The following is a 27,600-nucleotide window of genomic DNA, read 5'->3' as shown; positions in this document are numbered from 1 at the left end:
GAGAGTTCTTGGGCATCACTGTTAGAAGGAGGTTCAATAGGTGACTTGGGGATGGATCACTAATCATGTGATTGTACATGGACGTGACTTGACCTGATTCTTTTATTCAGTTATTTTTAATTTGTAATAATTTTAAACATAACAAAAAAATTATAAAACTATTGAGGCTTGAATGAGCATATTTAATAGCTGTTTTGAAAAAAATTTGAGGATAGCTACTACAGCTCTTTCTGCTCATGCCTGCTTTATAGTCTGGTGCTCTTTCTATACAAGCACATGCTTTCAGAGGAGGGCAAGGCCTTAAACCTGTCCTTTGAGCTACACCTGCTTACCTTTCTGTTTTCCTCTGGGGGCCATTGGGTTGGCAATAGCAGTCTCTGACTGGCTCAGACTCCCCTGTCACTGGGCACTTGTGGGGGTGACCAGTGAGAGGCTTGTTCAGGAGGCAAACAGCCATCCCTTTATGCTCCTTTTAGCTGTGTTTCAGGTCCAAGGTGGCCCTTCTTGGGGCTTGAGAGTCTTAAAGGAAGAATAGGTATTCTTTAATGTCCTGACTCCCTGATGGAAATGTAATTCAGAATGGAAGCTCTAATTATGTACTGTTTCCATTTGACTGAAATTATAGAAATGGACCAATGTCTGAAGTTAGATGGGGAAATAGAGAAGGAAATGGAACGGGAAATTTGTTATTAATAGCCTTGTCACTGTGTGCTGCTTGAGTTTTAAAGTCTGAAAGCCTTCAGTTTGCCATTCTTGCATCTCATCCCATTGCTTATTAGCCATCTGGATAAGAAAAGGGCCTCTCTTGGGACTGTGCTGTCCAGAGAGAGAGAGCTCGTAGTGTCTGGCCTCACTGCAGCGTAAGGCACAGTGACTGTACTTCACGAGAACCGAAGACTGCCTGCACCTCAGGAAAACAGCCAAAAAACGCAGGCATGAGCTGGCCGAGGGTCTCCTAAACTGACCAGGTCTCCTAAACATACTTATTTTATATTTGCTGGTTTAAATTTTAACCACTTATTTCCTAAATGCCACTTTAGGATGACACATTTTTTTCATTGTTTGTCTCAGGTATATAACTTAAAAATAAGAACTATTCTTTTAATGGCTCTATTAAACTACTGTCTGTTGTAATAGATGATTTCAGAGATTTTTATGTAAGAACTTTCATGGGAAATACACTTCATCCATTTGTAAGAATCACTAATAAAAATTTAATCAAATGTATACATTTAAACATCATTTACATCACAAATTATATCATTTTATTTTATAAAATCATAGAGAGACTTAGAAGTGCCTCAAGATTTTTCTAGTTCAACCTTTCTTAAAATTCAAGAATTCCATCTCCATCGTTCCTGGAAGATGTTCACATAAATTTCTGCTTGATGGTCTTTAGTGATTAGAAATTTACCATCTCAGGAAGCAGTCTTTTTGTTGTAAGTTGTTTCATAGTTCAGGGGAATATCATGTGCATATTTAGAAAATACAGTGTAGAGCAAAATTAAGATTAGGTTGTTTCACTCAATCTTTTTTGTTGTTGTACTTAAAGATGAAAGTTTACAGAACAAACTAGATTCTCATTAAACAGTACACGTTATTGTTTCGTGACATTGGTTAACAACCCCACAACATGTCAACACTCTCCCTTCTCAACCTTGGGTTCACTATTACCAGCTTTCCTGTCCCCTCCTGCCTTCTAGTCCTTGCCCCTAGGCTGGTGTTCCCCTTTAGTCTCATTTTGTTTTATGGGCCTGTCATTACTAAGCTAAAAGGGTGTCCAGGCACCATACTCTTGGGGTTTCTCCAGCCTCTGTCAGGGTGGAAAATCTGGACTTTTTTTGTGAGTTGGAATTTTGTTCTACATTTATCTCCAGCTCTGTCCAGGACCCTCGATTGTGATCCCTGTCAGAGTGGTGGTATCCAGGCACCATCTAGTTGTACTGGACTTAGTCTGGTGGAGGCCGTGGTGGTCCATTAGTCCTTTGGACTAATCTTTCCCTTGTATCATTAGTTTTCTTCATCCTCCCTTGCTCCCAAAGGGGTGATACCAGTAGAGCATCTTAGATGGCCACTAACGGGCTTTTAAGACCCCAGATGCTACTCACCAAAGTAGAATGTAGAACATTTTCTTTATAAACTATGTTCTGCCAATTGAGCTAGATGTTCCCTGAGACCTCAATCTTACTCGTAACTTTGCTTTTAAAGCCCCATTTCTCTTATCTTTTACTGCTATATTTGAAACAACAATGGGAAATCCTCAATAGAATGGTATTCCTCAAACGGGGCAAACAGGAGTGTCCTTTTTGATTCTGGAAAAAAAAAGTAGCTCAGTAATATCCTTTGTAATACCCCACATGCAGAGGCCTATGCATGGTGAGGTGGTATCAGTAAGGTGGTGGATGAGTCTTTTATTCTAATAGCGTGTAGTTCACAGGGTGCCAGGTTCACCTGTTGCCCACAGGAATCATATACCAATAAGAAACCTAATGTATTTCTTCCTTTTCTTTTAGGATTTTTCTCCTTTAGTAATCTGGTGTCTTTCATTTAGATAGCTTCCAAGTCAGTACTCTGCTTATAACCATATACAACATGTGAATGTAACACATTTTTTCTAAAACCACCTTTAAAATCACTTTTTAAAATAATGTATGCCTCCATGTATATCTGTGATGTATGTAATTCATATAATATTGTTGATTCAACTTTTGCGTCTTTCTCTTTGGGTAATGTAGAGATTCTTAGCCAGATGTAGGTTGATAGAATGGAACCTTGAGTCTCGTCTAGGGTCTGAAATGACTTGCCTTTACCCTTCTCTGTAGATACTCCGTGAGCACAAAGTAGTCATCATTCAGAAGTGGGTCCGGGGCTGGCTAGCTCAGAAACAGTACAAGAGGAGCATGCATGCCATCATCTATCTTCAGTGCTGCTTCCGGCGAATGATGGCCAAGCGCGAGCTAAAGAAGCTCAAGATTGAGGCCCGCTCTGTGGAGCGCTACAAGAAGCTCCACATTGGGATGGAGAACAAGATCATGCAGCTGCAGCGCAAAGTTGATGAGCAGGTGTGTTTTAGACAGGAGCTCTGAAAGTAGATCATGCCTGAAGAAATCTGGTGGGATTATTTTCAATATTGTCTCTCCTTGACTTTATCCTTCAGTTTGAGCAAGAAGTGAAAAAAATGGCACTAATGAACATGAAAATAATGATAAACTCATAGGTAAGATTATAATTGCAAGGACTAAGTAAGGCAGGAAATGAATTTTGAGGACATTGTATGAACAGCCAAATATACTAATCCTTCAAACCTTTGTGATTGAGTTGTTTATATTTTGTGCTTCCCAGAGGTTTTGACCACTGTCATTTATTTGCATGTGGCGTAATGTTTATTTTACAGAAGAGAAAACTGAGGTACTGGGACATTAAGTGGGCTCTTAAGGTCAGGTAGAAAAGTAGAGGAGAAAGAACAGGCACACAGTAATCAAGAACAGAAGCATGTTATAAGCATCCTAGAGGGGAAAAAAATGAAAAGGAAAAAAAAAAGTTCAGGTGATAGGAGTCGTTGGATTCCTGCAGCAGTTGCCTCATTTACTACGTGGCAACACCTTTGCTATAAATTCCTACTTCTTGGCTGCAGTCCATGGCTTCCATCATGGGTTGGTCCCATTATTCTATGCAGTGTTTTATTCATCCAGAAGATGTTTCCTAGCTTCCCTGATGTCAAGACAATCAGGGGGAGGGTCTGAATGAATCATCTGGTCTGCCCAGGTTGACTGCCATTTGGAGGATTAAGTTTGTTTTTTTAATTCTCTTAGTTATAATTTGGTAATTAATTGTCTTTAAAATAAAAAATGAATAAATTAGCCTTCAATAACTAGAATTTTCTAAAACAAACTTCTCATAAAGCCTGTTAAATTTCATATGTATTTCTTGTTGTGTCTGTTGAGGACCTTTGTTTATGTATTCAGCTAATGTCTATTGAGGACTTTTGTTTATGTATTCAGCTCATGTCTACTGAGGACCTTTGTTTATGTGGAGCACACATGCTAGGTAGAGTGGGGCATATTGATAGGAGAAATAGCTTTTTCCTTCAACAAAGAATTTGATGTAACTTATGTACAATCAAAGAGAAGAATATATAGTAAATGCAGAGACCAAAAGTAGGGTAGATACTAATCCAGGGGAAATGGGAAGATACAAGATATAGGGTTCTAGATAGTTATTAAAGTCGAACCACCAACTTGGTTCTGAGTTCCCTGGAAGCCACAGTAAAAAGGAATATATGAGTCTCATTGTCCGCAAGGAATAGGTACATATTTAAATATATGTTCCACTGTGAGTTAAACCCAAAATTAATATGACTGAAATTCTTTGTTTCTATATTTTCCTCTGAAAGATACTAATGCTCAAAGAGAACTCAACCATAGAACCTCGTTGCTCCAGTATATATAAATGCTATTTTATTTGTATTTTATTCCTTTGTCTCTGAAATGAGGGTATTCTAAAACTTCTATACTTGCAAAGTATTCCTTATAGGCACCTATCTTTTTAAAGCTTATTGACAATAGCTCACATTTTATTTTTTGCTTTTATTTTTTACCTAAAAAAGTAAGCTAAAAGAATTGGAATGTGAGGTTTCCTGGACTCTTAATATGTGCGAAGCTCCATGCTACAAGGTAGAGCATGGTAAGGAATACCAAGATAAGTAAACCACAGTCTTTACCCTTAAAGGAGATTATAACATATGTGGATAATGATAGGTACACAAATAATATCAGGAAGTGGATAAAATTTGTGGATATGGAGTGGGAGGAGGGAAGTACCAAAAAACTGGCTCAATCTAAAAGTGATTAGGGCTGAGCTTCCAGATGAGAACCTGAACCCTTTGTCTCTGTGATGTTTTGCTGAGAAGCACTTTATCTGGCAAGAGAAGCAGGATGGGATCTATGCTTCTGAAGAGTCTGTGGTCTGTTTGCAGAGATTATAGCTCACTTGCTTGGCACATGCAAATGGTATAAAGATAATTAAGAATACAGAATTGCTCATGAGGGCAAGGAAAAACAGGGATTAGAGTGAAATGGGATTCATCAAAAAGTTTTCTGAGACCGAGAGAGGGTTTTGAGATAGAGATTTATAGGAAACTTATGATGTCGAGGCCACATTATCATTTTTATGTACCATCTGGCTAGTACATAGCATTTAGTGGCACTCAGATCTATTTTCAGAAGCAAGTATAGATTCCCCCACTTCTGGATTAAACCTGTTGCTGTTGAGCCGATTGCAACTCATAGCGACCCTACAGGACAGAGTAGAACTGCCCCGTAGGATTTCCAAGGAGCAACTGGTGGATTCGAACTGCTGACTTTTTGGTTAGCAGCTAAGCTCTTAACCACTGCATCACCAGGGGTCCATTTCTGGATTAAGAATCAGGAAAATAAGGGCTTACTACGTACTCACCTTGTGACTGTAAGAAAATCACATCTGTGTTGCTCATTGTGGAAAACAAAATTAATTGTGCCCGCTCTCTTCTGTTTTTGTCACAAAGAGGGTATTAGTTGTATTATTGTAAGTGCTGTGGTTAATATTGTGATTAGATACTCTACGATGCTAAGTCTGTGAATAAGCATGGCTTTCTCACTAAATACATTTGATGATATGCATATTTATTTATTGTTTCTTTTGTGTGTATATAAAGAACAAAGAGTACAAGTGCCTCATGGAGAAGCTGGCCAATCTGGAAGGAGTATATAACACTGAGACTGAGAAGCTACGAAGTGACTTAGATCGCCTTCAGCTAAGTGAAGAGGAAGCTAAGGTTGCCACTAAACGGGTCCTCAGTCTGCAGGAAGAAATCGCCAAGCTTCGGAAAGACCTAGAACAAACTCATTCAGAGAAAAAATCTATTGAGGAAAGTGCAGATAGATACAGACAAGAAACTGAGCAGGTGGGAACAAATGTTCATATCCCCATCTTCTTCTCTACACAAAGGAAGTGTGTGTTGTGTGAGCCCCTGGGCCCAATGGTGGTTTTAATTGAAGGTGAAATACAAAATTCAGTTGGTGTTCCAAGTGTTTCCCAAGCGTTTTCTCCCATATGATCAGTGCAAGTGTCTCAGTAGAACCTTTTGACTCTAAAAAAAACAGAGCCAAAGCAGTATTTTAAGAAGAAAATTAATAGCCAAGTACTATATATACTTTTTCTTTAAATGTGCTGGTCTGGATGAAGTGTAGATTCCTTTTTGTTTAGTAGAATTCATGTGATTAAAAAGCCAGTCAAACAGGGAACAGTCAGTACATGGTAGTAGGGGTCTTTATGGAAACTTGAATTAAGGCTATGTTAAGACCAAGCAGGAGAAAACCAAATGTCTTGCAGACTGACTGAAGCCCAGAGCTACTGTGCAGACATGATAACAACAAAAACACTTGTAGATTTGCCAGTGCTTCCACACTACAAATTTGCATTAAATTTTATCAAAACTTTATTAAGTACAAGGCCTCAAGCACTAATGAGCTATGTTGCTTAAACATTTATAAAAGTACCTCAACATAAGGCTTACTGGAAAAACGTAATAGATTTTCAGAGTCCACTAGTATTGCCATCTTTATATGAAAACAGACTTGACTGTGTCAGCTGTAACTGCTGGCAAGAATCCCAATTATGCTGTTTCTGTACTGACATCAGAGCCCTGGTGGCACAATGGTTAAGCATTCAGCTGCTAACCAAAAGGCCGGTGGTTCAAATCCACCAGCCACTCCTTGGAAACCCTATTGGGCAGTTCTACTCTGTCCTACAGGCTCACTATAAGTCAGAATTGACTCCACAGCAGTGTGTTTGGTTTGATTTGGTGCTGACATTGGAACATAATGGCAGCACATGCCGTGAGAACCTCAGGAGGATTTAAGATGCAGTTCAGTTAGTATAGTAAGGCCACTAAAATTGAGATGCTAGCATAGCATTCAGAGTCCTGATGAAATACTTCCTGCTGTACCTCTAGCAGATGTCCTGGGTTATATGTGTGGAAATAACAGTGCCATTATGTACTGTTATTTGACATGGCAGGCTTGTTCTATCAGAATTCAGATGTGCCTTCAAAGGGATAATCATGAGTGTTTAAGAACTCTCCTTTTCTATTAAATCTCCTGAGTCTGTGGAACCAAAGTATTTAAGCTTGGTGAGAGATCCCCTTTCTTCTTCATAGACAAGTTCTTGCCATTCTAGTTTGGTAGAATAATACACATGAACAGATTCAGATTTCTCTTTTCTTTTCGTTATCTTCTCCTTTTCGCTCTGGTAGCTGTGGATGCTAACATTGATTGGTTCCTTTGGACCAAGGGTAGTGATAGAGGAGGAATGAGAAAATGTCACTGTGATAGCCAGCTTTATGGCTGGGAAAATAACATTCTCAGCCAGCCTGATCAAGGGGTGTATAAATCCACTGGAGAGTTTTAAAAGGGCTTGTGCCCAAGCTCTGGGGCTGTGGGCTATGCATATGTATTTTGAAAAAGCATCACAAGTGATTGCACACCCCTGACAAAGAGCAACTCCTCTTGAGACCACAGAGAACTCAGGCCTCTCTACTGAGAGTGGATGTTAAGGCCATATCAGTATGGAGGGAAGAGATTGGACCATGAGAAGGGACACCTTCTGGATTGACTTCTGCTGTGGTACAGTGTTGTTATCTAACTTTCCTTGTCACCAGGGATTCTTAGCCACTGGGTTCCCTGCCTTTGAAGCCCTTACATGATGGGATGTTTGCCCATCAGCTTTCTCTTATTTAAGCCGTTGCTTTAGGAGTTCCTTGAACTTACATGTAGAGAAAAGAATTCAAATTTCACTAATCACGAGCACATATTATATTCCAAAGATGAACTGAGTACATTATATTCATTGCACAGTTGCCTTTGGTTTTGATTTTTGCTTCCCAGGAATCCTTATCCAGCCAGGAACCACCAAGTTAAAGGTCAATCCTTATTGAACAAAAGGACTGGTTCTCAATATTGCAAGACTGTTAAAAGGAAATGAAAGGGAAATTCTCTTCCTCAAGACAGATAGCAAGGAGCTTCAGATGATCTTTAGTGAATTTTCAGAACTAAAGAGCCCTTCACATCCTTCTTGACCTCCATAATCTCTCCATTTGAATCCGGGGTACACATAAGCTTTGTGTTAGGTTGTGAGGTAAGAGGCAAGATCATTGCTTTGAGAGCAAATGGCTTGCTAGGTGCCAGGCAATTTGCTAAATGCTCAAGATACAAAGTAAAATAACAACAGCCATACTTGTCTTCCAGGAATTTCTATTCTATTAAGGAAGACAAAAAAGTAAATAATTGTATAAGGGCTTTAAGGAGGCATACACAGGGTCCTGTGGTAACCCAGAGAAGAGATACCTCATTGGAGGGGGTTTCTAGGAAGGCTCTCTGGAGAGGTAATGCCTGAGCCAAGTTGGAAGGATGACCAGACATAACTAGGCAAAGAATGAGACACAGAGACAGTGAAAGCAGGGGAGCCTTGTCTGTGTAGCCTTCACCCTTAGTAATTGGACTTCCTCTGTCTGTTACAGCCACCTCAGTTTATTGTTTCATTTTATAGCTGGTGTGTTTCATTTTACAGCTGGTATCAAATCTGAAAGAAGAAAACACTTTGCTGAAACAGGAGAAGGAGACCCTCAACCACCTTATTGTGGAGCAGGCTAAGGAGATGACAGGTAAGATTCCTGTGGGCCCAGCCTACTGCACTCCAACCAGCTTTACACCAACATTTTGTAAGTTACAATCTTGTTTCGTAAAGTACATTGCTTAGCATTTAAATGTTTTTAAAAGTTGAGGATGTAGCTGACTGGTTGTCATCATTAAGTATTCAAAGTTCTAAAAAGCAGGAGCTCCAGGTGATTTGGCCGAATTAATTGGTGAACTTGTAAAGCAAGCCTATCTATTTACACTTGTGAATTAATGTCGGGCAATAGCATATGTAATTTTTAAAAAATTAATTTGTTTTGCATGTATGATTTAACAGTCATAGCTTATAAGTTTCGTATTGATTTAGAAATAATTCTTGAGCTAACATGTGTGTGTATGCTGGTATATATTTTATTTTTTTTTTTTGCTGAACAAGTGGGTATTATTCTTCCAAGATCAACCAATATTTGCCACATTAAAAAAAAAAAAAAAAATTTTTTTTTTTTTTTTTTTTGAATAGAGAACTAACTAGATGTGGACAATTCTGTTTGCTGTTTGTCAGACAGATTAGAATGGAGATCATTTACAAGGAATCCACCTGCATACATACACAGGATAAGAAGATATAGATCTGAACTACAGTAATTAGTGGTAGAAATCGGAGGGAAGAGATGGGTTGGAGTTAGGTTGTATTATGTGAAAAGAATTAATAGAATATTATCATTTTAGATAGTATTCACAAAAGTAATAAAAAAGTTCTAAAGTTTTGAGATGTGTTCTCAAAATAATGATAGTGTGTTATTAATAAAGAGGAAATTGAGGGGGAAAAGTACCTGTTTATGAGACAAATTAATGAAATCAATTGTTAGAGTGTTAAGTATTGGGTATCAGCTGTTGTTGTTGTTGTTAGGTGCCGTTGATTCAGTTCCGACTCATAGCAACCCTGTACATAACAGAACGAAACACTGCCCAGTCCTGCGCCATCCTTACAGTCGTTGTTGCGCCTCAGCTCATTGTTGCAGCCACTGTGTCAATCCACCCTGTTGAGGGTCTTCCTCTTTTCCGCTGACCCTGTACTCTGCCAAGCATGATGTCCTTCTCCAGGGACTGATCCCTCCTGACAACATGTCCAAAGTATGTAAGACGCAGTCTCGCCATCCTTGCTTCTAAGGATCATTCTGGTTGTACTTCTTCTAAGACAGATTTGTTCATTCTTTTGGCAGTCCATGGTATATTCAATATTCTTCACCAACACCACAATTCAAAGGCGTCAACTCTTCTTCAGTCTTCCTTATTCATTGTCCAGCTTTCACATGCATATGATGCGATTGAAAATACCATGGCTTGGGTCAGGCGCACCTTAGTCTTCAGGGTGACATCTTTGCTCTTTGACACTTTGAAGAGGTCCTTTGAAGTAGATTTGCCCAATGTAATGTGTCTTTTGATTTCTTGACTGCTGCTTCCATGGCTGTTGATTGTGGATCCAAGTAAGATGAAATCCTCCACAACTTCAGTCTTTTCTCCGTTTATCATGATGTTGCTCATTGGTCCAGTTGTGAGGATTTTTGTTTTCTTTATGTTGAGGTGCAATCCATACTAAAGGCTGTGGTCTTGGATCTTCATTAGTAAGTGCTTCAAGTCCTCTTCACTTTCAGCAAGCAGGGTTGTGTCATCTGCATAACGCAGGTTGTTAATGAGTCTTCCTCCAATCCTGATGCCCCATTCTTCTTCATATAGTCCAGCTTCTCGTATTATTTGTTCAGCATACAGATTAAATAGGTATGGTGAAAGAATACAACCCTGATGCACACCTTTCCTGACTTTAAACCAATCAGTATCCCCTTGTTCTGTCCAAACAACTGCCTCTTGATCTATGTACAGGTTCCTCATGAGCACAATGAAGTGTTCTGGAATTCCCATTCTTCACAGTGTTATCCATAGTTTGTTATGATCCACACAGTCAAATGCCTTTGCATAATCAATAAAACAGTACTGCTGTTACTGCTTTTGAATGATCTTCAGCAAAATTTTACTTCTGTGTGATATTAATGATATTGTCCTATAATTTCCACATTCGGTTGGATCACCTTTCTTGGGAATAGGCATAAATATGGATCTCTTCCAGTCAGTTGGCCAGGAAGCTGTCTTCCATATTTCTTGGCATAGACGAGTGAGCACCTCCAGTGCTGCATCTGTTTGTTGAAACATCTCAATTGATATTCCATCAATTCCTGGAGCCTTGTTTTTTGCCAATGCCTTCAGAGCAGCTTGGACTTCTTCCTTCAGTACCATCGGCTCCTGATCATATGCCACCTCTTGAAATGGTTGAATATTGACTAATTCTTTTTGGTATAATGACTCTGTGTATTCCTTCCATCTTCTTTTAATGCTTCCTGCATCATTTAATATTTTCCCCCTGGAATCCTTCACTATTGCAACTCAAGGCTTGAATTTTTCCTTCAGTTCTTTCAGCTTGAGAAACGCCAAGCATGTTGTTCCCTTTTGGTTTTCCATCTCCAGCTCTTTGCACAAGTCATTATAATACTTTATTTTGTCTTCTCAAGAGGCCCTTTGAAATCTTCTGTTCAGTTCTTTTACTTCATGAATTCTTCCTTTTGCTTTAGCTGCTCAATGCTCAAGAGCAAGTTTCAGAGTCTCCTCTGACATCCATCTTGGTCTTTTCTTTCTATCCTGTCTTTTCAGTGACCTCTTGCTTTCTTCCTGGATAATATCCTTGATGTCATTCCACATCTTGTCTGGTCTTCGGTCACTAGTGTTCAATGCGTCAAATCTGTTCTTGAGATGGTCTCTAAATTCAGGTGGGATATACTCAAGGTCATATTTTGGCTGTCGTGGACTTGCTCTGATTTTCTTCAGTTTCACCTTGAACTTGCATATGAGCAGTTGATGGTCTGTTCCACAGTCGGCTCCTAGCCTTGTTCTGCCTGATGATATTGAGCTTTTCCATCATCTCTTTCCACAGATGTAGTCAATTTGATTTCTATGTGTTCCATCTGGCGAGGTCCATGTGTATAGTTGCCATTGATGTTGGTGAAAGAAGGTATTTGGAATGAAGAAGTCGTTGGTCTTGCAAAATTCTGTCATTTGATCTACGGCATTGTTTCTATCACCAAGGCCATATTTCAAACTACTGATCCTTCTTTGTTTCCAGCTTTCGCATTCCAATCGCCAGTAGTTATCAATGCATCTTGATTGCATGTTCGATCAATTTCAGACTGCAGCAGCTGATAAAAACTTGCTATTTCTTCATCTTTGGCCCTAGTGGTTGGTGCATAAATTATATAATAGTCGTATTAACTGGTCTTTCTTGTAGGCCTATGGATATTGTCCTATCACTGACAGCGTTGTACTTCAGGACAGATCTTGAAACGTTCTTTTTGACAATGAATGCAACACCATTCCTCTTCAAGCTGTCATTCCCAGCGTAGTATACTACATGATTGTCCCATTCAAAATGGCCAATACCAGTCCATTTCAGCTCACTAACGCCTAGGATATCGATGTTTATGCGTTCCATTTCATTTTTGACAGTTTCCAATTTTCCTAGATTCATACTTTGTACATTCCAGGTTCCGATTATTAATGGATGTTTGCAGCTGTTTCTTCTCATTTTGGGTCCTGCCATATCGGCAAATGAAGGTCCCGAAAGCTTGACTCCATCCACGTCATTAAGGTCAACTCTACTTTGAGGAGGCAGCTCTTCCCCAGTCATCTTTTGAGTGCCTTCCAACCTGGGGGGCTCATCTTCCAGCACTATATCAGACAGTGTTCCACTGCTATTGATAAGGTTTTCACTGGCTAATGCTTTTCAGAAGTAGACGGCCAGGTCCTTCTTCCTAGTCTGTCTTAGTCTGGAAGCTCAGCTGAAACCTGTCCTCCATGGTTGACCCTGCTGGTATCTGAATACCGGGGGCATAGCTTCCAGCATCACAGCAACACACAAGCCCTGACAGTACAACAAATTGACAGGCACGTGGGGGGCGGGTATCAGCTAGCGTCTCAAAATAGAGGTGTTCTGAAAGCACACTGAGATCAAAGATTAGAGAAAAATAAGAAATGAACCTGAAAATACCCATTAAAACTATAATGGTGAGAGAGGCTTCCCTGCCTTTCTCCACACCATCCCCTTGCCCCAATTAAAGGGGATAATATGGAGGAGAGAAACGAAAACCTGAAATTAAGCCTTGTAAAATGACCAGAAGTAAGGGATAAAGTGGAGAAAAGAATCCAGAAGAAAGGAAAATTAAGAGGAAAAGAGAAAGCAGAGTCACTGAAGCCTTAGCTGCTAGAATGCAGAATGTAAGGGAAGGATCCAGAATGATGAAAGTAGTTTTAGGAAAATGTTACTTGAAATTGAACAATAACAGCAAAGAAATAACAATGGATTTGCCTAGGAAAAATTTGTTGTTAGCCTTGTAGCAGCTTCAACAAACCAGTTAGAATAAAAGGCAGTTTATGGAATGTTGTCGAGAGAAAAAATTCACTATTTTCAAATTACTAAAGCCCCACTTTAGGCAAGCATTGTGGTGGGCACCAGGGAAACAGTTGTGACAACCTACTTGCAGTGCTCGCTTACAGAGAAGGAAATGGCAAAGCAATAGAAGCAGGAAGGGCAGATTAACTAAAATTTAGCCACAAAACAAGGGTAAAATGGGGCCCGGTGTGGGAAGCTTAATATTGTAAAAGTGACTGGTTGGCTTATTGAGTTAAAACAGATAGCAAGATTTGAGGCTTTTTTTGCTTTGCTTTCTCTGCAGTCAGGGGCTAATCTCTAATCTGCAGATCATGTACCAGCCAAATGCAAGCTACTGGCAACAGAGTAGGTGGGTAAATGGGAAGGTCAGGATTCCCCTAGCACCTGTGAGGCGGCCAGAAAAGTGAACAATTTAGGTGACCAGACCTAGGGATTTTATCTAGTTAGAAATTAGGGACTAACAGGACAGCAAGAAGAGTTTAGAGTGCTGGAAAATTGTAAGATGGAACCATGGGACTGAGGACCAGCAGAGAGAGATTCTGTACAGCATTACAGCTAGGCCCCATGAGAAATTGCCATTCCATCAGATACTTGAGAGAGTACATTAATTTGGACAAAAGAATGTTACTAATAGCCTGAAGCAGAATATTGTTGGAATAAAAAAATAGACTTTAGTTAATAGACAATGACTAGTCAAAGTTTATCAAGGGTGTGCTGAAACCAGCATATGGACTAGTGGTGCCATAGCATATGGTACAGGACATGACCCTTGAAGTCAGAGTGGGCTCTTCCCATTCCTGCTATGTGACCTCTTTAAGCCTTTCTAACGTTCCCTGTGCCTCCTTGTCTTGCTATCAAAAAACAAAGAGGTCCCTATCTCTCTTGCTCCCTAAAAGTATTAGCCTTAGAGATAATCTTATGGTACAAATGGCCAGAAATGCTTTGAAACATCTCTTACACCAGGAAAGAAGTAAGATAATTACCATTTTTGGGATAGGACTACCAACTAAGAATGTACCCAGAAGAACTCAATAGATGATAGTTGTTATTAGTAATAAATGACTTCATTTTTTTGTCATGATATACTTTCTTTCCCTACATTTGGTAATATATTCTTTTCAGATCATAGTGGTGCTGAAAATAAAAATTCCAGGCAGAGAACCTGAAAATTAATGTACCTGTTTTCATTCTTGCATTCTACGGAGCTATCTTTGCTATGTATTTCCCTCTTCTTTCTTTCAGAGACTATGGAGAAGAAGCTAACAGAAGAAACAAAACAACTGGAACTTGATCTTAATGATGAAAGGTTGAGATATCAGAACCTTCTGAATGAGTTCAGTCGCCTGGAAGAACGATATGATGACCTCAGGGAAGAGATGACCCTGATGGTGGTAAGTCAAATGCTTTTTTTTTTTTTACAGTTGTGCTTTAACTGAAAGTTTATGATTCAAGTCAGCTTCTCATACAAAAACTTATACACACATTATTATGTGACCCTGTTGTGACCCTGTTGCTCTTCCCATAACGTGACAGCACACTTTTTTTTTAAGAAAAAATTTCAAACATATACAAAAGTAGAGAGAATAGTAGAATGAACCCCCGTGTACTCCATGTATTATTGTTAGCAGTCCTCAAGTCAGTCCCAACTCATGGTAACCCCATGCACAACAGGATTGGGCTGTTAAAATGATCCATATCTTTGGCTGAATTTTCGGATGTAAATCACCAGGCCTTTCTTCCTAATTTCTCTTAGTCTAGAAGCTCCAGTGAAACCTGTTCAGCTTTATAGTAATACAGGCCTCCACTGACGAATGGTGGCTGCATGGAGGTGCATTGACTGGGACTTGAACTTGGGTCTCCTTGCGTGGAAGGCAAGAACTCTACCACTGAACGACCACTGCACCCATATTCTATTTACCGATCATTCAGTTCCAAAATGGTCTTCACATCTGTACCTCCATTCAGTGGATTATTTTAAAGCAAATCCCAGAAATCAAAAAACTTTATTTTTAAGTATTTGGTAAAGTCCAGCACTTTAAAGACTGGACTGTGAAATAGTTTAAATTCAATACAACTGGATGTTGTTTTATGTATTGAACATCTTAATGCAAAATTTGCATATAAAGCAGATCTTTATATGGTTGAGTCTTTCTTCCCCCAGTTTTTATTATAATTCCAAAGATATATTCCTAGAAAAGAAAATGTAGCCCCTATTTGTAATAAAAGTTATTTAAGAATTATCTACTTCTGGAAATAACCTAAATGTCCAGGTCCAAGAGAATGGTTAAAGAAATTATGATGCTTCTATTTGACATACTATTTTGTCATAAAATGACATTTGAAAAGAAAATAAAACATGTCTATACAAAAAAAAATTACCTATTTCAAGGACTCTTCTGCATTTGCAAATGTACCTTTTGTACTTTTAATTGTTGGGCTCACCCAACCTGTTCTGCTTATCCTGCTATCAGGAAACAGAGTTCTCTCGCTCTTTTGTTCTCTACAAGTATCAGTCTTAAAGGTAACCCGATGGTACAAAAGGACAGAAGTGCTCTGAAATATCTCTTATAAAAAGCAAGATAATTTAGTATCTGTAGAGTATTTGCTTCAAATTTTGCTTCTGTCTGGACCTCCTGACAAGGTTCTTTAAAATATAAGAGATGTTTACAAAGTCGAAATAAAGAGATTATGCAACACAGAGGAAATGAAATAAATTTATCCCCTTGCAGATAAGGAAACAATCTCAGAGGTTAAGAAAAATATAGGGCCTGTACTTGGATGTGATTTCAGGCATCTTTGCTATGCTATCCTGGTTTATATGTGACAGAGAAATGAGAAGTAGGTGTAGGTCACCATGATCCTTATAAATGACAAGTCTGAGGGACCCTTGTTAGTGTTATCTTCCTTGGTTTGCCTACTGCATTGGTCCTCATTGAAGCCTCTTTCACATTCTCTCATTATTAGCTTTCCCTACAGTCGTTTTCCTCTATCTTTCAGTGTTCATGTTCCCTAGAGTTCCATTGTTGGGTGTATTTTTTACTCACTCTACTAGACAACCTCGCTAACAGTTATGGTTAATCTATGCTTCATTTATAGTTAGAGCTAAGCTTTGTATCCCGCACAGTATTTCTGAGGTTCCTTGGGATGTTAAATAAGTTGGATTGGGCAAAGAAATTATAATAGATAACATGTTGGAAAATAGATGTCCACCCATCTTTAGTAAGCTTATTAAGAAACTTTGTCCTAAAGTTTATATGGTCCTATTAATTAAAAAAAAAAAAAATTTTTTTTTATTAATTATGATAATGTAGAATTTTTTAAGACGTATTTTTTTATTTTTTTTATGACCTATTTTTACAAAAAGAATAGCTATGGGTACAGCTATATGATTAAAATGTTAATAGTGGTGGGATTGTGGATGATTTTATTTTCTTTGTAACTTTATTATCTGAATATGATTTATTATTTTTTGATTTAGCAATTATTCCCATTTTGAAAAAAAATCGAGTGGACATCAAAAGTACTTTTTTCTGTCACAACACTTAACTTGAACAACTAAATTTGGCATGCAATATTCATTGAGACAGCATTAGAAAGGACCTGAATTTCTGAATGCAAATCAAAATGTTGGACTGTATTCATTTTGACACTATTTCTGATAGTGGGCCTCTAACAAAATGATTGTTATGATATCTTCATTTCTGTATTACATTTATTATTTTATTTTTCTCCCCATAATACCGCTAAGTTCTTCTCTCTCCTCTTATTCACTTTCTCACTCAGGATATGGAAGATAGAATAGACCTCAATTTCTTACCCTATCCTGTTTTTTCCTGAAGCCTAAGAAAGTTAAAAGACAGTAGATTTCTGAATGTAAGAAAATACCAGAGGCTGCCACATTTAAAGTACCTTCCTTACATGAAACAAGTTTGTGAAGGTGAAGTTTTCCCAACAAAACACCAAAATTCTAAAAATTTATCCATTTTAAACAAGCACCTTAAATAGTCTTACTGGTTATAAAACTATAATTGGGCATTTTTAAGATCAGCTTATGATTCCCCCTTTAAAAGATGTTAATTTTTTAATTTATATAAATAAGTCATTTATAGACGGTACTCTCTATAGAGAAAGAATATACACCAGGATATCTTAAAAGATAAGTATAATTCCACTTATTTTACGCAACAATTTGCATTATTGTAGGGAAATGGAAAACATTTTTGTACATAGATTCCTTTTCCCAACTAAGAGTAGTCGAGCGGAAAGTTTCATTAAGAGTCAGTTAAAAAAGAAAAAAAAGAACAGGGCAAATACTGTATATGGCTACCTGACTTTTAGTAACATTGTGTTCTTGCCAGTTGCAGTCCATTGACACAAAGACCTCAGCACCATATTAAGTCACACCATGACATATAGGGGACACCCTGGTGACGCAGTGGTGAAGAGCTTGGCTGCCAACCAAAAGGTCAGCAGTTCAAATCCACCAGCCACTCCTTGAAAACCCTGTGGGGCAGTTTCACTCTGTCCTATAGGGTCGCTACGAGTCGGAATCAACTCAAGTGTAACGGGTTTGTTTTTTTAATTACCTATAAAATGTGACAGGACAGCCCCAGGAGAACCATTATACTGTTTCTCATTTTCAGTAAAAAGTCTAACAGAACAGCGATAAGTATCGTGCCTTAGAACCTTAGTCATATAGTACAAATCATTTGTATTACAAATTGCAATGAAGAGCATGTGCTGGCACAGCTAGGCCTACATATTCTTTGGAAGCACAGAAAGTTCAAGGATGTCTTATCCATCTCCATTTCAAATCTAGTAGCATAAAAACTGGGTTTTCTGAGTAGGATTTCCACAAATTAGAGAAGCAGAATGTTGTAGCACCATCAATAACTCTATGACCAGCTACCAGCTCACATTAATTATCTGGGCCTTGTATACTTCTCCGTTCTGGTTAAATCAAGGAAGGGTCTTAATTGATCCAAGAGCCCCAATTGCTACTTCAGGCAGCAGTATTACCAGTTTGGCGTATGTACCATCAGTAGATCCAATATTGGAAAGTGTAAACATCCTTCTTGCAAGATCTTGCAAGATCAATGGTTCTGAGCTGACCTGCAGAGCCCAATTTTTAGAGGTGGTTCAATTCAGTGACAATCTCAAATACAGAGCATATCTGAACTTTTTTACATTTGGGACCATCAACCCTTGCTCAGTGTGTATTGCTATCCCAATATTATGAGAAGCTTTATATATTAGCTTCTGGCAAGCTTCATCCACAGAAGCATTAAGGATAGGAAACTGTAGTAATCTCAAGGAAGCAGCCTTTAAGAAGAAGGGCATAAAGAAGAGTTTAATCCCATGAGCAAAAGCAATGGATTTTAAATCTTCTCGTAACTTAACAGCTCAGTAGGGTAAACCTCATTATGGTACCTGAAGTGAGGAATCTTTAGGGCTGCAGTCATGCTCTTAAATCATTGCTTTGTGAAAGCCTTTTGGGCGTTCCTTTCTCTTTGCCTGTGAATACTGGCGGTTTTGATAATGGTATAGGCATAACCCTGTCTTTTGGTTTTGGTGGAGGTGCCATAATTTCATCTTTTGATGAAGGAGGTAATATAGTTCCTGTCTGCTTTGCCAAATAGTTGAGAATATCTTTTTAAGTATTCTGCCATCTTTTCCTGAGCCAACAACTTCACCCAATATTGTTTTCCATCACAAGGTGACGAATTGCAGGGGTTGCCAATGTTTTTTGGCCTTTGATCTTTTGGTGTGTGTGTGTTCATCATAGGAGACAGCAGGAGTTTCAGCAACCTCTTCTGAATCTTTTAAAGCTTCTGTTTCTATGTCTACTAATGGCTTCCCCACATAGGCAATCTCATCTAGATTATAATAGTTTTTTTAATGACTCCATCATAACGACTAGTGGTGGTAACAGAAGCTTTATCACTTTGAATTTCACAGATGCTATCAAACTGAGACACTGTCTCCTTCTTTTACATACCATTCTTTAATAGTTACTTCTCTAATCCCTTCTCTAGTGTATGAGAGTTTGAATTGAACGATCTGTCCATGTGGGGCAACAGTTGTTTTCAGCAACCAATGTGGATGACTATATTTGAATGAAGACTAACCGAAGAAACACATATATTTTGGCTTTAAAACATGAACACTACTACATGTTTGAAAACAGCAAACACACATCAGTTGCCTGGCATTCCAGTTCCTGTTTCTCAGACTCATGCTACTCTGGGAAAATGATTGCCCTCCTACCTGTTTTTCTTAATGCCACAACCAGTTTATTAAAGAGACATCATCCCATACAACTGTGGGCTTGGGCTAGGGACATTAAAAAGTAAGGGTGCCTGTGTATATAAACACAAGATAAATCTGAGTGTCTTTTACTTTACGTGTGGTGATTTTCCCCTTTAACATGCACCGCAGCTTCTGGGTAGTTTCAGAAGTTCTGGTATTCTCAGATCTTCCTTAGGCAATGGAGTACAGGTTGGGCTGGCCTGGGAGACATAACTGTGCCTGGATATTGGTTTCTTTTGTCACACAGATGGGTCTGTTTTGTATAAGCCTGGATGTTGGAAGAAAAGAGGCAAAGAAACTTTTTGTGGCTTCTGGCCCTTCCTGCAACTGGAGACAGGGGAAAAGGATATTGGACAGATCATAAAGCTCTCAGAGGCCTTTCTGAGGCTCTGAGGATCTATATAGCCCTGCAGGATCCAGGCCACTGAACCTCCTTGCCTCTCTACTGGGGCTACCTCAGGAAGGAAAGCACAAACCCAGCTTTTTTATTCCATTTTCCTCCAAGTCACTCTTTAGCGCCTTCTTCTATGGGAAGGAAGGGACAGCGATCGCTTTACTATTCTGTTCCCCGTGAGCTTTCTGAATACTGATTTTATAGGTACTGGGTGTCATCAAAGTGTCATCTGGGCTCTGAGTTAAAACCCAGGGATCTTCAGAGGATTCTTGGTGCAGCTTTTTTACGTCTTCTGCACTGCCCATCTTTCCCACTGATGATCCAGAGATTTAGCTTCATGCTTGTATAAAAGTGACAGAAATTATAGTCACCTTTGTGAAAACCAACCCCCCTCCCTTTTTTTTTTTTTAAACCATTTATGATCAATTACAGTGTAGGAAAGACCAGTCACTAGAAAAGGACATATGTTTGGTAAAGGGTCAGCAGAAACAAGGAAAACCTTTAGTGAGCTGGATTGAAACAATAGCCTCAACAATGGGCTCAAACATATGAAAGGTCTTGGAGATGGCACAGGACCGGGCAAGGTTTCATTGTGTTACGCATACACCATGAGTAGGAGCCAACTTGATGGCAACTAACAACAGTGGAGGGAAGTGGTTATGCATGCTGTTACATATATTTGTTGAACCTTTAAATAAGTTTTATTGGGTTGTGACACTAAGGTCAGTGCCGGGTTGCTGAGGCATTATACCTTACGCTTCATCCAGTGTGACTGGCACTCACAGCTTTAAAAACCCAAGGGGGACTCTGCTCATCACCACAGGTAATTTTCATTTGGGCATTTGGCTTTGTGACTGTTTTTTTTCATGCCATACAGGTGTTTCCTTCTCTTTGTTTTAGGAGCTCAGTAGGTAGCCATTGTGTAAGTGTTTGATCAAGACAACATGGAAAAGCTCATTTGGGCATCAGTACAGCCAGTCAGTGAGCAGGGGTTTGAACCAAGTCAAGGTAGATGTTGTCACCATTAATTATACCTGGCTTAATTAGGCTCTGATAATTATGCCTGGTTTATTTGCCTTGCAGAATGTGCCTAAGCTTGAACACAAAAGAACAGACTCTACCCACAGCAGCAATGAGTCTGAATACACCTTTAGCTCTGAGTTTGCAGAAACTGAAGATACTCCTTCGAGGACAGAGGTATGTTTTAGACCCCTATTCCTGAAAGTAAGATGTGACCGTAGTGTTGTTCACAGGTAGCATTTCCATTACAGAGTAGACCCCAAACCAAAAAAAAAAAACCAGACCCATTGTCATCGACTTGATTCCGACTCATAGCAACCGTATAGGACAGAGTAGAACTGCCCCATAGGGTTTCCAGGGAGCAGCTGGTGGATTTGAGCTCTTTAACCACTGCACCACAGTTGCTATAAACACACAATATTGGTTCTGAATTGGTTATTCTCCATGAGTGACTTGTGTTTCATTAGCTGTGTACATTACATACCTATTGCATATGTTTTTGGCTAATACACATTTTATTGTTAATTTTTAATGTAATTTTGATGGCTAGATTTTCCCTTTTGTAATTTGTTTTTATACCTTAATGTATTCTGTGTACAAAAAATACAGCCTGTCAGAATTTATTTCAGACTCAGGTAAATTAAAAATAAATAAACCCCTTATCCTTGAATATTGTAAATCCCAATGTCCAAGAGTTTAGCAAAACCACTGCCTCTATTTAATACCAGTTGTTACCAATATAAATTTTCTTCCACAGACATATGTGGAAAATAGTTTAGAAATCTGCTTTAATGTTGTATGTTATGTGGTATGAAACCCAAATGAATTTATTGCTCTAACTCTAAAACTACAGTGATTTTAAGTTAGATTATTCCCAAACCAGTTCTTAGGTCTTCTTTTCAAATATACTCTTTGTTTTAATAATGGTTAGTTCAGGCACAACTCTTTAATTTTTATATCATATCCTGAGAAAATGGCCAAGTCAGAAATAAACTGCTTCTGACAGAACAGGTGAAGAAATTGAATGATTCTTTCCTTTCTTGTCTTAGAATGGTGAGTTTCTGCCATCTCTTTCTGTTCATTTGAAAAAAAATGTTAAAGCGAGTAATCTTTCTATTAAATGAAGCTTCAGAGGTGCTGTTTTTATCCCTGAGCCTGATAATGACAATCTTTGTTGAAAACTGTCTAATGTTTATCTGTTTATGAAGCTGTTTCAGTCACTGGGACGGGGCCTTAGCTGTTGGAGTTAACAGGACTAAACTTCTGGAGGACAGAAGCAAAGCTGAAAACTCTAGGTGGGGTGGCAGTATGAGGAAGGCAACACAGCTTGTGAAAATCAAGTTTATAAAATAGAGGAATAAATGGTTGATTATTTCCATTAAAAACCATTAGGATGTATTTATTCCTGGTAGCCACTGACTGTCCGAGTCCTGCTTCTGCCATCCAGCTTCCTCCTATCAAATCCACGGAAAGAGTTATCATAACTTTCTCAGTTATTTTAGGAATAATTCCGGAATGACTTCTAGGCCTGTTGTGGTAATTTCGTGAATAAATTCTGTTATCTTCCTTTTAATTTCTTTAGATGAGAGACTCGTGTTATTTTTAGATCAGTATACAGCTTCACTGTCTTAGGAAAGTCCCAGGTAACAAAGCTCTTAATAAGAAAGGAAAGCAAAACAAACTCCAGAAACTTCTTTGAGCCAGATGACCCAGTCTTTCTTCTTGCCCATGTGGTGGAGAGAGGGCAAATGGCATCCCTTTAATTAAATGTGTCATTAGAAATAAGAATGGACACCCTCCCCCAAATCACTCTTAAATAATTTCCAACCATTATGCTTGAAGGCATTTTGCATTTGTCAAATGTTATCTTTTGTATTCTCCCTTCTCCTGTTTTAATATTCGTATCTATAGAATTTTGCTCGCATGATGTAGCAATCAACTAATTCTTTATGTAGTATTAGCAGATAGATATCCAAAGGGTTATCTCTATAGTATTTCAATGAGAGGATTCTTGTTAAACAAAAATGTCCATTTAAGACTCAAGGAAAAGATTTCCAAATGATGACGTTTTAGGTACAGCGAATGAACTATTCACAGAATAACGGAATTCTACTATAATATAAAAAAAAGTTCAAATAATTAAAAATTTCAGGGACAAATAGATTATTAAAAGATGAAAAAACATGGAATGTTTTAATTGTAAATAAGCTAAAATATTTATTTGTGGAGAGTATAGAAATAAATTTCCATATGAGTGAAATTCTGTAGTAATTCTATATTCAGGCAAGAGACTGTCTCTGTTCTGCTAAGTCAGGACAGGCTTTATAGTGAAGATCATGTACCTAAACTTTTTCTTACATAGTGGACGTAAGAAAAAGTTTAGGTGTAATTAGTTTGCGGGTAAATAATCTTGACAGCCTGTTAATGCCCCTTTCATTCAGTTGATGCTTGTTAGTCTTTCTTAGAACTGTAAGCACACTGAACTTGGTACTATTCACAATTCACAAAAGACCAAAGACAGCTATGAATGTGAAAATTATTCAGCCTCATCCGTAGTACTTGCTGATGGAAGTGTAAATTGACCCAATGGATTTAGCCTCTTATATCAAGAGACTTCAAAATGTCGATGTTTAAATATTTATGTGCTAGGATGTTTATTGTAGCATATTTATTTATTTCAATAGCAAAAAGTTAGAAATGTAAGATCATAGCTAAGCAAATGATGGTACACCTGTTTACATAGCTATTAAAAATTATGGTTTTAAATATTATATTTTAAATACGAAAAACAATTACAATACTAAGCTAAAAAGACAATACGAAATTATAATGAAAATATCATTTCAATTCTTTATAGATGCTTAGAAAAAAGACTGGACAAAAATTGTGATTTTTCTTATTTCCTAAATTTTCTATAAAAGTTTGTTTTGCTTTTATAATCAGAAAAATTAAAATAAACATCTTTTTTAAAATTGGCAAAAATAAGATTTACTAATCACTTAAAATAATACCACTTCATTAAATAAATAGGTTATTGTTTGTTCTCTCTCCCCGTTCCTTCTTCCCTCCCTCTGTCACTTAAAAACAGGATTTTTTATTCTCTCCATTAAATTTAATGATACAGTTATTTTTTCTTATCTCATTAAAAGTTAAAACCTGAAGAAACAAGGTAAAACAATGTGACATTATCAGAGCTTCCATGATGAAGAATAGATCTTTTCTTTTTTTAAATTTTTTTTTAGCTTTAATTGGTATTCCTTTATCCTAGTAATTTTCAGCATAATTCTGTTTTGTAACTAACTGACATGTTTCTAAGACGCCATTAGGTTATCCTTCAGCTTAAAAGGTATGTATACATAATTCTGTAACCAGTTTTTTCTGTCTAGTCTCAGTATATTTCTGCTGGCTCTTCACCATTTTAAAAATTATTTTCCTGATTACAACAGTAGTGCCTGCTCATTGTAAACAATTCAAATATAGAAACATGTAAACTAGAAAATGACAGTTCCACATAGTTCCCCCCACTCTCCAAGGTAACCACTGACGGCCTTGTACTAGATCTACTTTTAAAGGTCACGTATATTTATTTTTTAACAAAAATAAGATCATATAGGTAATCTCCTGCAACTTGGTTTTTTTTTTTTAATATACTTTTTATTGTGCTTAAAGTGAAAGTTTACAAATCAACTCAGTCTCTCATACAAAAATTATTGTACACCTTGCCATGTACTCCTAGTTGGTCTCCCCGTAATGAGAAATCACTTTCTTTCTCTCCACCCTCTGTTTTTGTGTCCATTCAGCCAGCTTCTGACCCCCTCTGCCTTCTCATCTTCCCTCCAGACAGGAGCTGCCCACATACTTTTATGTGTCTTCTTGATCCAAGAAGCTCACTCCTCACCACTATCATTTTCTATCCTATAATGAAGTCCTATCCCTGTCTGAAGAATAGGCTTTGGGAATGGTTCCTGTTCTGGGCTAACAGAAGGTCTGGGGACCATGACCTCCAGGGTCCTTCTAGTCTCAGACCATTAAGCCTGGTCTTTTTATGAGAATTTAAGGTCTGCATCCCACTGCTCTCCTGCTCCATCAGGGGTTCTCTGTTGTGTTCCCTATCAGGACAGTCATCGATTGTAGCTGGGTACCATCTAGTTCTTCTGGTCTCAGGCTAATGCAGTCTCTGATTTATGTGGCCCTTTCTGTCTCTTGGGCTCATATTTACCTTGTGTCTTTGGTGTTCTTCATTCTCCTTTGCTCCAGGTGGATTGAGACCCATTGAAGCGTCTTACATGGCCGCTTGCTAGTGTTTAAGACCCCAGATGTCAGTCTCCAAAGTGGGATGCAGAATGTTTTCTTAATAGATTTTATTATGCCACTTGACCTAGATGTCTCCTGAAAGCATGGTTCCCAAACCCCTGCCCCTGCTACGCTGGCCTTTGAAGCATTCAGTTTATTCAGGAAACTGCTTTGCTTTTGGTTTAGTCCAATTGTACTGACCTCTTCTGTATTGTGTGTTGTCTTTCCCTTCATCTAAAAAAGTTCTTGTCTACTTTCTAATTAGTAAATACCTCTGTCCCTCCTAACTCTCATAACCATCAAAGAATATTTTCTTCTCTGTTTAAACTATTTCTTGAGTTCTTATAATAGCAGTCTCATACAATATTTGTCCTTTTCCAACTGACTAATTTCATTCAGCTTAACGCCTTCTAGATTCCTCCATGTTATGAACTGTTTCACAAATTCATCATTGTTCTTTATCAATGCGTAGTATTCCATTGTGTGACTATACCATAATTTATCCATTCGTCCATTGATGGGCGCCTTGGTTGCTTCAATCTTTTTGCTATTGTAAACGGTGCTGCAGTGAACATGGGTGTGCATATATCTGTTTGTGTAGAGGCTCTTATTCCTCTAGGATATATTCCAAGGAGTGGGATTGCTGAATCATATGGTAATTCTATTTCTAGTTTTTAAAGGAAGCGTGAGACCAATTTCCAAAGTGGTTGTACCATTTTACATTCCCAACAGCAGTGTATAAGTGTTCCAGTCCCTCCACAACCTCTCTAACATTTATTATTTTGTATTGTTTGGATTAATGCCAGCCTTGCTGGAGTGAAATGGAATCTCATTGTAGTTTTGATTTACATTTCTCTGATGGCTAATGATCGTGAGCATTTCTTCCTGTATCTGTTTGCTACCTGAATGTCTTCTTTAGTGAAGTGCCTGTTCATATCCTTTGCATATTTTTTAATCGGGTTGTCTTTTTGTAGTTAAGTTTTTGCAGCATCATGTACAGTTTAGAGATCAAACACTGATCAGAAATCTCATAGCTAAAAACTTTTTCCCAGTCTGCAGGTAATCTTTTTACTCTTTTGGTGAAGTCTTTGCATGAGCATAGGTGTTTGATTTTTAGGACCTCCCAGTTATCTAGTTTTTCTTCTGTATTGTTAATAATGTTTTTTATACTGTTTATGCCATGTTTTAGGGCTCCTAACATTGTCCCTATTTTTTCTTCCATGATCTTTATCATTTTAGATTCTATATTTAGGTCTTTGATCCATTTTGAATTAGTTTCTGTGCATGGTGTGAGGTATGGGTCTTGTTTCATTTTTTTGCAGATGGATATCCAGTTATGCCAGCACCATTTGTTAAAGAGACTGTCTTCCCCCATTTAACTGACTTTGGGCCTTTGTCAAATATCAGCTGCTCATATGTGGATGGATTTATGTCTGGATTTTCAGTTCTGTTCCATTGGTCTATGTATCTCTTATTGTACCAGTACCAAGCCGTTTTGATACTGTGGCAGTATAATAGGTTCTAAAATCAGGTGGTGTGAGGCCTCCCACTTTGTTCTTTTTCAGTAATGTTTTACTTGTCTGGGACCTCTTTCCCTTCCATATGGAGTTAATGATTTATTTCTGCATCTCATTAAAAAATGTCTTTGGAATTTGGATCAGAATTGCATTATATCTATCTATAGATCACTTTTGGTAGAATAAACATTTTTACAATGTTAAGTCTTCCTATCCATGAGCAAGATATGTTTTTCCACTTATGTAGGTCTCTTTTGGTTTCTTGCAGCAGTGTCTTGTAGTTTTATTTCTATAGGCCTTTTACTTCTCTGGTGAAATTTATTCCTAAGTATTTGATCTTCTTGGGGACTACTATAAATGGTATTGATTTGGTGATTTCCTCTTCGATGTTCTTTTTGTTGGTGTAGAGGGATCCAATTGATTTTCATATGTTTATCTTGTACCTGATACTCTGCTGAACTCTTCTATTAGTTTCAGTAGTTTTCTTGAGCATTCCTTAGGGTTTCCTGTGTATAAGATCATGTCATCTGCAAATAGAGATACTTTTACTTCTTCCTTACTAATCGGAATACCCTTTATTTCTTTATCTACCCTAATTGCTCTGGCTAGGACCTCTAGCACAGTGTTGGATAAGAGTGGTGATAAAGAACATCCTTGTCTGGTTCCCGATCTCAAGGCGAATGCTTTCAGACTCTCTCCATTTTGATGATGTTGGCTGTTGGCTTTGTATAAGTGCCCTTTATTATGTCAAGGAAATTTCCTTCTATTCCTGTTTTGCTGAGAGTTTTTATCATGAATGTGTGTTGAACTTTGTCAGATGCCTTTTTGCATCAGTTGATAAGATCATTTGGTTCTTGTCTTTTGTTTTATTTATGTGCTGGATTACATTAATTGTTTTTCTAG

General features: G+C 38.0%; 1 protein-coding gene and 1 pseudogene across 4 annotated transcripts in view; one reads left to right on the top strand and one right to left on the bottom strand.

The window, feature by feature from the left end:
- MYO5A (myosin VA) overlaps positions 1-27,600 on the top strand; it is a 264,645-nt gene that overhangs the window by 174,110 nt on the left and 62,935 nt on the right. For all 4 annotated transcript variants that reach the window (XM_049904982.1, XM_049904981.1, XM_049904980.1 and 1 more), the window contains exons 21-25: positions 2,823-3,062; positions 5,693-5,941; positions 8,605-8,698; positions 14,407-14,555; positions 20,951-21,064. In XM_049904982.1, coding sequence (XP_049760939.1) covers positions 2,823-3,062; positions 5,693-5,941; positions 8,605-8,698; positions 14,407-14,555; positions 20,951-21,064 — 846 coding nt within the window. The remainder of the gene's footprint in view (positions 1-2,822; positions 3,063-5,692; positions 5,942-8,604; positions 8,699-14,406; positions 14,556-20,950; positions 21,065-27,600) is intronic.
- On the bottom strand, positions 17,948-19,401 carry LOC126086954 (lipoamide acyltransferase component of branched-chain alpha-keto acid dehydrogenase complex, mitochondrial-like; annotated as a pseudogene).

Source organism: Elephas maximus, chromosome 12 (assembly GCF_024166365.1).
Source record: "Elephas maximus indicus isolate mEleMax1 chromosome 12, mEleMax1 primary haplotype, whole genome shotgun sequence".
Taxonomy (NCBI): Eukaryota; Metazoa; Chordata; class Mammalia; order Proboscidea; family Elephantidae; genus Elephas; species Elephas maximus.
The sequence above is the reverse complement of the archived record's forward strand: the minus strand, read 5'-3'. Positions and strand labels throughout refer to the sequence as shown.